Genomic DNA, 15,763 nt, shown 5'->3' on the forward strand with positions numbered 1-15,763 from the left:
ACTTAACCCATAAGTCATCAGACTTATGAGCACAATCCCAAAAAAATCTTAGCAATAGCAGCTTTATTCCAATCTTCAAGGAAAGTGATGTTCCACCCACCACAAGACTTGGGAAGAGACATAAACTTCCAAGCAACCAAAGCTTTCTTAGAAGGATTGCCATTGCCTGTCCAAAGAAACCATCTAAACTTTGATTCAATTTCTCTAATGATTTTCTTTGGGAGAACAAAAATCTTAGCCCAATAAGCTTGAATACCAAATAGCACACTCTTGACAAGTTGGAGCCTACTATCATAGGACAAATGTTTAGTAGTCCAAGAGTCAATTCTAGAGGTGATTCTCTTAACTAAAGGCCTACATTGTTAGATTGTAAGCTTTATAGCAGAAAGAGGAACACCAAGATACCTAAAAGGCAAAGTACCCTTATTCATTCCCAAGGTTCCCTTTAAAGAGTCTTGCTCTGAATCAGTGAGGCCACCAAAATAGACATCACTTTTATCAAGATTAGCAACAAGAAAAGAAGCACTAGAGAATTTCTGAAAAGCCTGAAGAAGAAGATGCACTGAAATAAGATCACCTTTAGAGAAAAGAAGTAGATCATCAGCAAACATAATATGAGTAATTCCCAACTTTTCACATTTAGGGTGAAAATTAAAGTTTGGATCCTCAGTCATCTCAGATAAACACCTAGAAAGATATTCCATGCAAATGGCAAAAAGAAAGGGAGACATAGGATCCCCTTATCTTAAGCCTTTCCTAGCTGGAAAAAGAAGCAGTAGGGTAGCCATTCAGAAGAATAGAATAAGAAACAGTGGTCATACAGCTCATAATCCAATCAATAACTTTGTTAGGAAAACCTAACTCTCCAAGAACAGTTCTAAGAAACCCCCATTCAACAGAATTATAAGCCTTCCTCAAGTCAATCTTGAGCATGCATCTAGGAGTGATGAATCTGTGAAAGTAACCTTTAGTAAGCTTAGTAGCAAGTAAGATGTTATCACCAATATGCCTACCAGGAATGAACCCAGCTTGAGAAGAGCTAATAGCAGAATTGATAACCTGAGCAATCCTAGCTGTAAGAACCTTAGAAATAAGCTTATACACCATAGTACAGTAGGCAATAGGTCTGTATTCCTTGACATAGGAAGGGCATTGAACTTTGGGCACAAGAGTAATTATAGTGCAATTCCACTGTCTAGCAATCTGACCATGATCAAAGAAATCAAGAACAACACTGTAAACATCACCTTTGATCTGACTCCAAGTTTGTTTAAAGAACACAGCATTAAAACCATCATTACCAGGAGCTTTGTCATCACCAATAGCAGCTAGAGCTTGGTCAATTTCAGAGTGAGTAACAGGCTTAGACAGAAGTAAACAGTCTTCAGGGCTAAGCTGTTTTCCAGCTCTGAGAGTATTAAGGTCAGCAGTAGGTAAAGAGGTAACAGCTGACCCTAGCAGGGCCTTATAAAACTTTTGAACCTCAGCCTCAATCAGAGTAGGATCCTTATGCTAATCACTAGAATCATTATAGATAGTATCAATTCTCTTCCTGTTCTGCCTTTGCTTAAGGACAAAAAAGAAATAGTGAGAGTTTGAATCACCCACCTTAATCCAGTTCACTCTTGATTTCTGCTTCAAAATACTCTCTTGAATATTCATCCAATATTTAACTTTCTCAATGGCCTTAGCTTCCTGAAACTGAAGACTAGCATTAAAAAAGTCATTAGCAAGCTTGGATTTAATATCATGCAAAAGATTTCTAGCATTTTCAAAACTCTCAGGAACCATAGAAAAGTGCTTAATATTTAAGTTTTTCAGACCACTTTTAACAGATTTCAATTTGTTCCAAATTGCAACCATAGAGGTACCAGGACAGAAATATTCCAATGAGAAGAGACAATATCATCAAAATCAACATGAGAATCTAAATAGTTCATAAATCTGAAAGGTCTGCCTTTCTCTGCCATAGTGTGCCCAATATCCACCAGAACAGGACAATGGTCAGAAAGATCAGGAGGAAGATAGATAGCCTCAGCATGCCCATAAGAAAGCATCCAAGACTCATTTACCAAACCCCTATCAATTCTAGTAGTTGTTCTATTAGACCCATGCCCTTTATTATTCTAGGAATAAAAAGACCCCTTGCTCTTGATTTCAGCAAGATCCAAATCAAAAATGAAATCTAGAAAATCTTTCACTTCATAATCAGTGATTGGGTTACCATTCAATCTGTCATCAGAAGAAAGAACAGTATTAAAATCACCTATATAGAACCAGGGAAGCTAAATAGTGCCCAAATTCTTAATGTCACTCCACATAGGTTTCCTATGTTGAATAGAATGAAGGCCATAGACAAAAGTACAAGCCATCTGGTGCTGCAGATCCTTAGTAGACACAATATTATGAATAAACTGTTCATTTATAGAAATAACATCAACATTCACAGTATCACACTTCCAACCAACCCATATTCTACCTTTAAGAGAGAGAGAATAGTTACAACTCTAATCCCAAGCTCTCCCAAATTTCTTCTGAAAAGCAATAAGATTATGAGACTTGACTTTAGTTTCCAGTATAGTAATAACATCAATAGAATGATCCTTGAGTAACTGCTTTACAGCAGTTACTTGTTAGGGTAATTAAGACCCCTGATGTTCCAGGTTGTAATAATCTTGGAACCAAAGAGGGATTACCATCACCCTCGATAGGTTCTTGACTATCTTCAAAAAGGGCAGAGTAAGGATTAGTACTAGGAACAATTTGATTCATCTAAGCAGTACTATGACTTCTATGCTTCCTGCCAACAACTCTCCAATCATTATCAGAGTTTGCTTGCTGAGTTGTAAGAGCAGGAGTAAAAATACCAGTGCCATGGACGATACCATTTGCAGCATTATCACCAGAATTAGGACCTACAGGGGCAGAGGCAGGGATAAGGTGAGCCTAAGGAACCTACACCTTTGCCTGTCCTTTTGACTGAACTTTAGTAGTTCCTTGTTTATTTAGAGGTTGAGTCTTTTTAGTGGTGCAATCATGGCCTACCTTATTACATTTCTTGCAAAAAGGGGGGGGGGGTCCATTCAAAAAGCACCTTTTGCTCAATTAGAATACCATCTGGACTTTCAATCCAGATAGTTTTAGGGAGAGACTTGGCGATGTCAATTTCAATAAGCAATCGGGCAAAAGAAACTCTCAATTGCTGTGAAGTACACTCATCAGCACAAATAGGGACACCAAAAAGACTCCCCATTCTACTCAAAGTATCAACTCCCCAGCAGTTCAGAGGTAAGTTTGGAAGCTTGACCCAAATAGGGACAGTTCTCAATACCTCAGCATGAAAATCAAACTTCTCAGACCAAGGTTTCACAATAGCAGCCTAACCAAAGAACATATGAGGGCCAGCACAAAGAAATGTATTCATATCATCACTATTATGCATTTTAATCAAGAAATAACCATCATCATGCCAAAAAAATCCGGTTTAGCTATATTAGGCCAGTTTTAAGTAATATACCTATGAACAGCAGCAATATTGGGAGAATAACCTATGACATAGAAAACAATAGTAAATCTCCACTTAAGGGTACCTTCTTTGAGCTCAGCTTGCTGTAACTAAGCCACAGCTTTCCCATCCTTAAGAACAGGAGCTACAAAGGAGAGAGCAGAATCCTTTGCAGTGAGCTTAGAAGAAGCTATCTTCTAAGTGGAAGGAATCATTTTAGGCTGATCAGGCACTTCAACTTCAACCTCAGGAACAACTGATTTAGAAACAGGAACAAAATTGGGCTCAGAAACCAATGAAACAATATCTTCATGAACCCTAGGTATTGTTGGACTTGGATTTCTGGGAATAGTCCCAAAATTAAGTTCGGGATTACCTTTAGGCAACTAAGAATTAGTAATTGAAGTGATTCCTAGAGTATTTCAAGTAGAGTTAGTCCTCAAATCCAATGGAATAGTAGTTTTTGGTACTATTTGATTGGCTTTGATCAACCGGGCATGGAAATCCTCAAGAGCTCTCAGTTCAGTCCTAGTAACCTTCCCACCTGAAAAACGACTCAGATGAGACGGAGGAGTGATAAGCTCCTCAGGATCTTCATCAATTTCTAGAATCGGGATGCGATGGCTGATTTGACACGTGTCATTATATTAGCATTCTCAACCTTAAGAACCAAGGTGATAGAAGTTACATTCACTTGCTTTAATAGTTGACCATTAGCAAAGAAATCAAGCACAGCCTTGGTCACATCAGAACCAGTAACAGACCAAGTTGCCTTAAAGAATTTGCTTGAAAACCTATCAGGCCCAGGGCTTTATCATTCTCAATACTCCAAAGGGCAATTTTCACATCTTTATCAGTGAAACCCCTACACAGCCTATACCTTTAAACTGCAGACAAACTGTAACACCCCAATAATTCTCTCTTAAAACCTATAAATACCCTGAACAAAATCCAAGAGAATTACTGGCGTGATACCGCCACGTGTTCAAACGTTAAGGCTATATAAAATATTAGCAGCGGAAAAACTAAATCAGTTAGAAATAAGTTTCAAAACCAACAAATAAAACCAAATTAAGTGATACAAGCTGGAACCATTAAGGCCCTTATTCAAATCCCAACAAAAGTAGTAAATAAATAAAATCAGAGTTTAAATAAATTCAAACTTATGAAAAGAGATAAGTTGCGAATAATAACCAACTCTCCACTCAAAATCCAACCAACTTAATGCAAGTCCAAACTATATAAACACCTGTGATGAGTTTGCTCCCCAATATCACAAGTGTAAAGATTGGATCATTACAGGGTCATTAAAAGGCGAAGGCCATGACCAAAGAAGGACACACAAAGCACGCAATCAGCAAAGCTGAGTACATACAAGCTGCGAAACATAATAAGAAATCCCTAGCATGCTACTAATAATTCATCATCACACATCATTAGTTGTAGACTCGACACATGACTCAACTATTTATATTACTATGACTCCATTAATTAATAATAGGTAAATCATTATTTTTATTCATTGGATTACGTAATAGACAAAGTTGTCCAACCCCATGATCCATTTGGAACATCAATAAAAGAAAAACCCCATGCCTCCTTTCGGAAACATTAATTAACATCCAATGACCACGGGCGCGACTCCGTGACCGTAGTTAGTATGATATCTCATCTAACTCCTATTTTTGAAAAGTATTTTAAATAAGAGACTCGTAGTTCAGACGACCTCGAGAAAAGTACACGACTAATACCCCATGTACCCTAACCCCTGATTGTCATTACTCTTGATGTGCACCAATCCAGAGTTTTATTGCTCATCCATCTAGCACTTTACGTGATTTACAGGTTTAGATTTGGTGATGACTCATATGCATAACAATACAAACATTTCAAACACAATTCAATCAAACAAGGCAAATTTCCAATTTAAATTCTTGATTTATTAGTGACAAACAACATTTATTATTTATTCCTTTACTACCTCGGTGTACAAAAACCTTGAGTGCATAAGGCACCCCAAAACTTTAACCTCGTCTTATAAGACTTGAATTCCTCCTTTACTCATCCTGTTTGCATAATCATGAATGAGTTATAAATTAATCTTTACACCAACCACATACATTTGCCTTTAAGCGCACCTTGCATAATTAGAGCACAAATAATACTTGCAATATAAAATAGTGCACATCATATGAAATTCACAATGTATAACCAAACAATTTAACCCAGTCATCCCTATACATGATACTAAGTTCTCGATCCGTCCTTAAACATGCACCTAAAAGCAAGGCTTCGTAACTTGTATGTACCTTGAATAAACGAATTGGCATGCCACTTTACTATCTAGAACTCTCCTTCAATAAACTCCTCTCCTAAACAAAACAATAACATCTCAATCAATGCCCAATCTATCAAATTTACAGCAATACCAACTTACTTTAAAACCTTCAAAATCCAAATCAACCAACACTTTAAAACCTTCCCTTTAGTTAAAATTTAAGGCTTATATATAGTTATTTAAATTTTCTTTATAAAAACCATAAAATATACTCTGATACATGAAATTACAGCAAGTTTAAAGTTTAATAAAAATCTTAAAATTATTGAAAACCCCCTAATAATCTCCCTTTTTAATGGGTGATTAAACCCTCTTTATAAATCATCAAAAGTAGTACTTAGAAACTATTTCCAGCACTTAAAACTTCAATAAAAACAGATATTATGCTGAATTAACTTTAAACATAATTAATTTTATTAATCAAACTCAAGGATAATATTTTAAGTATAAAAAAAACTTGTTAAAATAAAAAACTGCCCGAAACTCATATTTGGAGGTTGAATTTGGCCACGAGAGGGTGGTGCTCATTACCGAGTCTTTCTTAAAACATTGTTTCTAAATGGAAAACTTTACTTTTTTTTATCAAAATTGGATGAGTTCGGAACCTGACGGGGATTAAAACGGGATTAATATTAACGAACGAAAATCTAAAAATTAAAACACGAATTTACATGTTCAAAATAATCTGGAATTATGTTAAACTAATCATTAGTTATATTCACCAAAATTTCAAAACATCATTACTATAAAATCCCTAAATCAATTGTTCATAAAAACACTAAAATCATGATTTTCAATAATTAAAAACCCTAGGTTATAAAATTTACAAAATCTGAAAATTATGACATTTTTAAAATCTAAAATTATCAAATTTAATCATCAAAATACAATTTGATACTAATTAAATTAATTTCAAACAATAAAATCAAAACCCATTAATCAATAATTATAATTATACAAATTAATAAAACAAAGGAGAAAATAAGACTAACCTTTTTGTGTGGGAAAATTTTGGGGATTAATGGGGTATTTATAGGGGAGAATGTTGTAGGGTAAATAGAATGATTGGGCCTCATGAGTGAAGGTTTCCGGAGGTTATGCTTGGTGAATTGGGGTTTCCTAACAGGGTCGTAAATTGGATAATGGGATGTATAACTTCTGTCTCTTACTCAGTTATGATTAATGGCTATCCTTCTGTCCCTTTCCAGGCAAAATAAGGCTTGAGGCAAGGCGATCCTATGTCCCCTTTCCTGTTTGCTTTGTGTATGGAGTATCTCTCAAGGTGTTTGCAGGACATGACTAAAAATCCAGATTTTAAATTTCATCCTAGATGTGAGAAACTAGGGATTACTCATTTGATGTTTGCCGATGATCTACTGCTGTTTGCTAGGGCTGATTTAGAGTCTATTAGGCTTCTTTTTCAGGCTTTCTAGAAATTTTCTGAGGCTTTTGGGTTGTCTAAAAACATGGATAAGAGTGATGCCTATTTTGGGGGTGTCTTGGAACATGAGAAAACTGATCTTCAGCAAGTGCTGGGAATGGCTAATGGTTCCTTGCCTTTTAAGTACCTTGGTGTTCCTCTTTCTTCTAAAAAGATCACTATTTCTGAGTGTAGGCCTTTAGTTGAAAGGGTTACTTGTAGAATTGATACTTGGGCTGCCAAACATCTCTCCTATGTTGGAAGATTACAACTGATTAAAAGTGTTCTTTTTGGCATTCATGCTTTTTGGGCTCAGATTTTTATTCTGCCAAAGAAGATTATAAGGGAAATGGAGTCCAGGTTTAGGTGCTTTTTGTGGACTGGAAAAAGTAACCCCTCTAAGAAAGCCTTGGTTGCTTGGAAGTTTTTATGCTTACCTAAGTCTTGTGGGGGTTGGAATATTACTTCTTTGGAAGATTGGAATAAGGCAGCTATAGCTAAGGTTCTTTGGGATCTAACTAGAAAATCTGATAACCTAAGAGTAAAATGGGTAAATATCTTCTATTTTGCAGGCAAGGATATATGGACTACTACAATTCCTAAGAAAGCTTCATGTATTTTGAAGAAGATTCTTGCTTCAAGAATGCTTGTGAGTGATATTGGTGGTTGGGATAGTGTCATTATTAATGGGAAAATGCAAATCAAGAAGCTTTACAATGTCATTAAGCCCCAGGGGCCTAACGTTCCTTGGAAGAGAATTCTCTACAACAACCAGGCTTCCCGTAAAAGTTTATTTGTCACCTTGCTTTCTATTCTTGATAGGCTAGTCACTAAAGATAGGTTGCTGTCTTGGAAGATTACTTGTGACCCTTATTGTTTTTTCTGTGCTGCAGAAAGTGAAACAGTGGAACATTTATTGTTTGACTGCAGGTTTTTTAAAGAAATTTTGTCTTCATTGCTGTAGATTCTAGGTTTCTCTAGATCTACTCTCAGTTTCTCTGAGGAGCAGAAGTGGGTTGCTAAGCACTGCAGGAAGGCTAACAATAGAAGCAGAATTGTGGCTATGTGTTTTTCTGAAACAGTTTATAATATTTGGCTGCAAAGGAATGCTTTGATGTTTTATAGGGAATTGCAAAACAGGCACTGCTTTCTTTAGAGATATTATATTTCTTGTTGCTTGTAGATGTAATAGTGTTGGCTAGTTTTTATTGTATGCTGTTTAAGTTCTTTGTCTGGTCCTGGTGCTTAGTACCCTTCCTAGAAGGTGCCTAAGTTCCTGAGTCCAGTAGTTGTGTTCCTGGTTCTTCCTAGAACCCTTCCTAGAAGGTGGCTAGGGTAGAGCTAGGAACTGTTTTTGGTGTTTGTTGGCCTTTGTGGTCTCTTAGTGTTTGGGTTGTTGCAACTTAGCTTATTGTAGGTTGTAACTTGCTTCTCTTTTGGTAATAAAATCTCTATTTACCAAAAAAAAAAAATGACAAACACATTTAAATAAAGCTTTTTGAATCAAATGAAAGCATAACACATTCTAACAAATATTTTTGAATCAAATGAAATTCAAACACTTTTAAACAAAGCTTTTTTAGTCAAATGAAGAACAAACACATACAAACAATGTTTTTTAAATCGAACAAAAGTCAAATGCATTCAAAGAAGCTAAATAAATAAAATAAAAATTCAAACGCATTCCAACAAAGATTTCTTAATAAAATGAAAGTCAAACACATTCAAACAAAGCCTTTTAAATCAAATTAAAGTAAAACACATTCAAAAAAGCTTTTTGAATCACATGAATGTAAAACACATTCAACAAAGCTTTTTAAATCGAATGAAAGTCAAACATATTCAAACAAAGCTTTTTGAATCAAATGAAAGTCAAATGCATTCAACGAAGCTAATTAAATCAAATAAAAGTCAAACACATTCAAACAAAGCATTTTGAATTGCTCCCAGGAAGTGCTCTTGGGTGCTGAGTAGAATTTTGAAATGTAGATCTGTTATTGATGATATTGGTGGTTGGGATGCTGTTAAACAGGGTGACAAAATCAAGATTAAAAAAATCTATATGAAGATTATGACTCAAGCTCCAAAAGTTCCTTGGAGAAGAATGTTCTGTAACAATTTTACTACCTCTAAGAGCTTGTTTATTCTCTGGCTTGCTGTTAGGAATAAATTGCTTACAAAAGACAGATTGACTCTATGGAATATGCAATGTGATCCTACATGTTTTCTTTGTAATCTGCATCTTGAGTCTGTTCAGCATTTATTTTTTGATTGCAGATTTGCTAAGGACATTTGGGGAAGGATTTTGGCTATTTTTGGTTACAAAAGATCTATTTTGGCCTTTGATGCTGAAGTCATGTGGGTTTCTAAAATCTACAGGAAAGACAGAGCTAAAAACAAACTGTTGGGGATGTGTTTTGCTAAAGTTGTTCACCATATTGGTTGTAAAGGAATTCTTTGATCTTTACAAGAAGTTGCAAGCCTGGTGAAGCTGTTCAAACAAAGCTTTTGAATCAAAAGAAAGTAAAACACATTCGAAAAAACCTTTTTGAATTAAATAAAAGTCAAACACATTCAGACAAAGCTTTTTGAATTAAATAAAAGTAAGACACATTCAAACAAAGCTTTTTGAATCGAATAAAAGTCAAACACATTCAAACAAAGCATTTTGAATCAAATGAAAGTCAAACACATTCAAACAAAGCTTTTTAAATCAAATGAAAGTCATACACATTTCAAAAAAGCTTTTTGAATCAAAAGAAAGTAAAACACAATCAACAAAGCTATTTAAACCGAATGAAATTCAAACACATTCAAACAAAGCTTTTTGAATCAAATGAAGGACAAACACATTAAAACAAAGCTTTTTGAATAGAATGAAAGTCAATTGCATTAAACAAAGCTAATTAAATCAAATAAAATTCAAACACATTCAAATAAATCTTGTTGATTCAAATAAAGTCAAACACATTCAATAAAAGCTTTTTGAATTAAATGAAAGTAATACACATTCAAACAAAGCTTTTTGAATCAAATGAAAGTAAAACACATTCAATCAAAGCTTTTTATATCAAATGAAATTCAAATTCATTCAACGAAGCTAATTAAATCAAATGAAAGTCAAACACATTAAACACATTCACAAACAAATTATTGAGGGTTGACTTCTCTTGACTTTTCTCTCTACCATGGCGATTTTCTGAGCTGGTTTTTTTATTCGGTTTGATTAATTATGGCTAAGAAGAAGAAGCAGGAAACTCCAACTCCTCAACCCTCAAACTTAGCATCATCGACTTCATTGAATTCTGGCTTGAATCAGCTCAATGCTGATGGTTTTTCTGCAAGTATTTCTTCGATTCCTGAGGAGTCTGATATGGATGAACTGGTTACACCACCTTCTCATCTGGTGAATCCTTCTTCTGTTGCTGGTAAGATTACTAGAGCTTAACTTAGAGCCCTTGAATTGAATTATCAATCTGTTTTACCTAGTTTTTTGCAGAAATCCAATGAAACAGTAACTAGGGTTTCTCGGGTTACTGTTCCAATGGATGCTGGAGCTATTAAGGGAAATCCAACTCAATTGAATGGTGTTAGCAGCAATTCCGATGTTCCTAATGCTGGTGCTAGTCTTAGTTTTGGAGATATTGCTCCTGATCTAACTCAATCAGTTGTTAGGGCTCCTCGAGTTACTGTTCCATTGAATACTGGAGCTGGTTCTGCTACTGATGATCTGGTTGTGCCTGAGATGCTGGTGGTTTTCTTGTGGGTGCTGAAGTGCCTCAGGAAGCTAATCCTTGGTCCAATTCCAAACTCACTGCTAAAGGAGCTTCCTTATCATTTGTTGCTCCTATTCTTAAGGATGGAAAGTCTATTGCTTAGTTGCAGAGTGCTGAACTACAAGCAGGTAATCTTAAATGGAAAAACTCTGTCGTTTTCTATGTTATTGGTTACTACCCTACAATTGATGCTGTTCATAGATACATTTCTGAGAACTAGAATTCTATTGCTAAACCTGATATATTATGGCATGATGATGGTTACTTCTTGATTAAGATGCAAAACTGTGATGATATGCAGACTTTTATGAATGCTAGTCCACATATGTTCTATGGCAGGGCAGCTATTGTTAAACCTTGGAGTGATAAGTTTGACTTTCATTTTGAGGTTCTCAAAACTGTTCCTTTATGGGTGAGACTTCCTAATCTTCCTCTCAATTGCTTGGGGTTGATACCTTGAGTAGATTTGGAAGTGTTATTGGGGTGCCTCTGTATGCCGATGACTGTACTTCAAAGCAATTAAGGGTTACTTTTGCTAGATTGCTTATTGAAGTTGATATTACTAAACCTTTGCCTAAGAGTATTTGGGTTGAGAATCCAGATGGCAACCTCATTGAACAGAAGCTTATCTTTGAATGGTCTCCTCCTTTTTGCAAGAAATGTAATAAGGTAGGTCATGACTGTAGTGCTCCTGCTAAGCCTAAGACTCAGGCTCAGAAGAAACAACCTGGTACTAAGGAGCAAGCTAAGGTTTGGGTTCTTAGGCAGCCTAATCCTGCTCCTGCTACTGCTACTGTTGTTCCTGTCTCTAATGCTAGTGTGAATGAGACAGGTCATGGTGCTGCTATTATTACTCCTGCTTCTACTACACACAAAGCTAATTCTGATTATGATTGGAGAATAGTTGAAAGAAAGCATAGAAGTCTTAGTGTGTCTCATCCCGTGCCAGATTTGTCTAGTTCTAATCCTTCTTCTTCTTTGTTTGAAGATACTCACACTAATCCTATCGGGGGTGATGGTAATCCCCCTCTAGGAGGATGATTGTTGTCTCTTGGAATATTAGGGGTCTTAATGACCCTAATAAAGTAGCTTCTGTCAAGAAGTTACTCTCTGAGCAGTTTGTTGATGTAATTGGTATTCTGGAAACCAAGGTGAAACTGAAGAATTGTGTCAAGTTACAGAAGAAGTTTGGCAAAGTTTGGTCCTGGTTTTGCAATTATGATGTAGAATTTGGATTGGTTGGTTACAGGATAAGGTGAATGTGACTGTTCTCTCTTCTCATGAGCAGTATGTTCATGTTGATATTTGTTCTAAAGACTTACATCATCATTTTTTAGTTACTTTTGTGTATGGTCTTCACTCTATACATGATAGGGTCCCTATCTGGACAGGTATTAGCAACATTTCAGTGTCTGCTGATCCTTGGCTTCTCATTGATGACTTTAATTCTGTTCTTCATGATGGTGATAGGTTTAATGGTATTCCTATTACTGATTACTAGGTGAAGCACTTTAAAGAGTGTATTGAGATCATGGATTTATGTGAAATCAAGAGTAAGGGTTCTTTCTATTCTTGGAATAATAAAGGGCATGGTGATGATAGGGTTGCTACTAGAATTGATAGAGGTCTGGTTAACCAAGCCTGGATGTCTATTTACAGTTCTGCTGAAGCTATTTTTCTCCCTCCCTTGCTTTCTGATCACTGTCCTTTTTTGGTGGAGGTTTGTTCTCATATCCCTGGGAAGGGAAGGCCCTCCAGATTCTTGAATTGCCTTGCTAATCACAAAGATTTTTGCTCTGTTGTTGAAGCTGTTTAGGTTAAGGTGTCTAAGAGCACTACTATGGCTGATATTTGGCAGAATTTGAAAAATGTCAAACAAGGTCTTAAGAGCTTAAACATCAAATACTTTGCAAATATTGATGATAGAGTGGATCAAGCTAATTCTGCTTTAACTCAAATCTAAGAGAAGCTTGCTGTTGATATTACCAATAAAAATTTGCATTTACAGGAAGCTGCTGCTATTGAACAAAGTAAGCATTGGATGAATATTCAGGAGAACATATACAAACAGAAAGCTAGAGTGGATTGGATCAAATTAGGAGACTCTAACTCTCACTATTTCTTTTCTGTTATGAAGCAAAGGTAAAGCAGGAATAGAATTGATTCTATTTTTACTGATCTTGATGTTTTGCTGAAGGATCCTATTCAAGCGAAAAATGAGATTGTTGGATTCTATAAGGTTATGCTGGGTACTAGAGCTCCCTCTTTGCCTGCTGTTGATATTCAAACTATGAGAGCTGGTAAACAACTGGACAAAACTGCTATGGATATCTTGTCTGCAGAGGTTACTTATTCTGAAATTGATGCTGCTTTGGCTAGTATTGGCAATGACAAGGCTCCTGGTATTGATGGCTTTAATGCTGTCTTTTTCAAGAAGGCTTGGCATATTATTAAGCATGACATCTATACTGCTGTTACTCAGTTCTTTCAAACTGGTATTATTGCTAAGCAATGGAGTTGCACTACAGTAACTTTAGTTCCTAAAGTTCCCCATCCTTCTTATGTTAAAGAATACAGACCCATTGCTTGTTGCACTATGGTTTATAAGTTAATCTCTAAAGTGCTTACTCATAGAATTGCTCAGGTTGTGGGATCTGTTGTTAGTGAATCTCAATCTGGCTTTATCCCTGGGAAGCATATTGGGGGTAATATTTTTTTTGCTACTGAGCTTATCAAGGGCTACACTTACAAATTTATCACTCTTAGATGTATGCTCAAGATTGATTTGAGGAAAGCTTATGATTCTGTTGAATGGAGCTTTCTTAAGACTGTTCTTAAGGAAACTAGCTTTCCTCAAAAGGTGGTTAATTGGATTATGGCTTGTGTATCCTCTGTTTCTTATTCTATAATGGTGAATGGTTTTCCTTCTAAGCCTTTCCCAACTCAAAAAGGGTTGAGACAAGGTGATCCTATGTCTCCTTTCCTTTTTGCTCTTTGTATGGAGTATCTGTCTAGGTGCTTGAAATAGATGACTCATGATCCTAACTTCAATTTTCACCCTAGATGTTAGAAGCTTGGTATTACTCATATGATGTTTGCTGATGACTTATTGCTCTTTGCCAGAGCTGATGCTGACTCTATTCAGCTTCTTTTGAATGCTTTTCAGAAGTTTTCTAATGCCTCTGGTTTGTCTGCTAACCTTACCAAAAGTGAGGTGTACTTTGGTGGTTTGCTTGAAGCTGAAAAAGATAACTTACAGGCTATTCTTGGGATGAGTAGGGGTAATCTTCCTTTCAAGTATCTTGGTGTTCCCCTGTCTTCTAAGAAGCTGACTATTGCTTAGTGTAGACCCTTGATTGAGAAAGTTACTACTAGGATTGATAACTGGTCTGCTAGACATCTCTCTTATGCAGGAAGATTACAACTCATTAAAAGTGTTCTTTTTGGCATCCAAGCTTATTGGGCTCAGATCTTCATTCTTCCCAAAAAGGTGCTTAGGGAAATTGAGTCTAGATTTAGGGTGTTTTTTTGGACTGGTAAAACTGCTTATTCTAAGAAAGCCCCTGTTTCTTGGAATCATATGACCCTTCCTAAAGTTTGTGGTTGTTGGAATATCACTTTGCTGAGTGATTGGAACAAAGTTGCTATATGTAAGATTTTATGGGATTTAGCTCATAAATCTGATAATTTATGGGTTAAATGGGTCCATACATACTATTTCAGCAACAAGAATCTTTGGTCTGCTACTATTCCTAATAAGTGCACTTGGGTTTTAAAGAAAATTTTAGGGTGCAGGGAAGTTATTGACAGCATTGGTGGTTGGCCTGCAGTTACTCACAATGGAAAAATGAGTATCTATAGAGTATACTCTAAAATAAGACCTCAGGCTGATAAAGTGAGCTGGAAGAGGCTCGTCTGCAACAATCAAGCTTCTCCTAAGAGTATTTTCATAACTTGGATGGCATTGAAGAATAGAATGGTGACTAAGGATAGGCTTATTCAATGGCATATTAACTATGATCCTTTGTGTTTATTTTGCCAGAACTGTGATGAAAGTGTTACTCATTTATTCTTTTCATGTTCTTATTCTAGAGAAATTTGGCAGAAAATCCTTGATTTGCTGAAAATTCAGAAGACAGTTCAATGCTTTGAACTTGAACAGCAATGGGCTGCAAGGTTTTGCAGGAAAGCTAACAGGAAGTGTAGGCTTTATTTGATGTTCTTTGCTGAAACTGTTCATAGTATTTGGCTTCAGAGGAACAGTTTGATGTTCAATGGTAGCTGTCAGCCTGCTGATTTGGTCTTTAGAGAGATTGTTTATAGGATTGCAGTTAGGTGTTCTGAGTCTGACAGGAAATTCCTGTACTTTTGATGTTCTTGTTCTGAGTCTGTTGTCTTATAAGCTCAGGCCTGTCTGTTTTTGTTTGTTGCTGTTCTTGTCTTGTCCGGTCCTTGCTTCCAAAACCCTTCCTAGAAGGTGGCTGGAAGTTTGAGTCCAGTTCTGGTCCTTGGTTCTGTCTGGCACCCTTCCTAGAAGGTGGCTTGATAGTTTCTTGGATCTTTAGTGTTTGTTTGGCCTTTTTGGGTCTTGTGGTGTTTGTTGTTGGTTATAACTTAGCTTTCTGTAAGTTGTAACTTTTTCTCTTTGGTAATAAAATTCTTTATTTACCAAAAAAAAAAAAAAAGTCAAACACATTTAAACAAAGCTTTTTGAACAAATGAAA

The 15,763-nt window shown here is 36.0% G+C and overlaps 2 protein-coding genes across 2 annotated transcripts; one reads left to right on the plus strand and one right to left on the minus strand.

The window, feature by feature from the left end:
* Nucleotides 1-756: 756 nt before the first annotated feature.
* LOC145557554 (uncharacterized) lies at nucleotides 757-2,772 on the minus strand. Its single transcript, XM_081618729.1, has 6 exons — nucleotides 2,697-2,772; nucleotides 2,366-2,479; nucleotides 2,143-2,266; nucleotides 1,872-2,100; nucleotides 1,609-1,800; nucleotides 757-1,512 (listed from the first exon to the last, which is right to left on the minus strand). Exons 1-6 carry the CDS (start codon nucleotides 2,770-2,772, stop codon nucleotides 757-759), a joined length of 1,491 nt encoding a protein of 496 aa, XP_081474855.1.
* A 9,798-nt stretch (nucleotides 2,773-12,570) lies between these two features.
* On the plus strand, nucleotides 12,571-15,411 carry LOC145557555 (uncharacterized). The gene is made up of 6 exons (XM_081618730.1): nucleotides 12,571-12,759; nucleotides 12,856-12,966; nucleotides 13,048-13,119; nucleotides 13,237-14,054; nucleotides 14,163-14,320; nucleotides 14,453-15,411. Exons 1-6 carry the CDS (start codon nucleotides 12,571-12,573, stop codon nucleotides 15,409-15,411), a joined length of 2,307 nt encoding a protein of 768 aa, XP_081474856.1.
* The last annotated feature ends 352 nt before the right edge of the window (nucleotides 15,412-15,763 follow it).

Source organism: Chenopodium album, chromosome 9 (genome assembly GCF_948465745.1).
Source record: "Chenopodium album chromosome 9, dcCheAlbu1.1, whole genome shotgun sequence".
NCBI lineage: Eukaryota > Viridiplantae > Streptophyta > Magnoliopsida > Caryophyllales > Amaranthaceae > Chenopodium > Chenopodium album.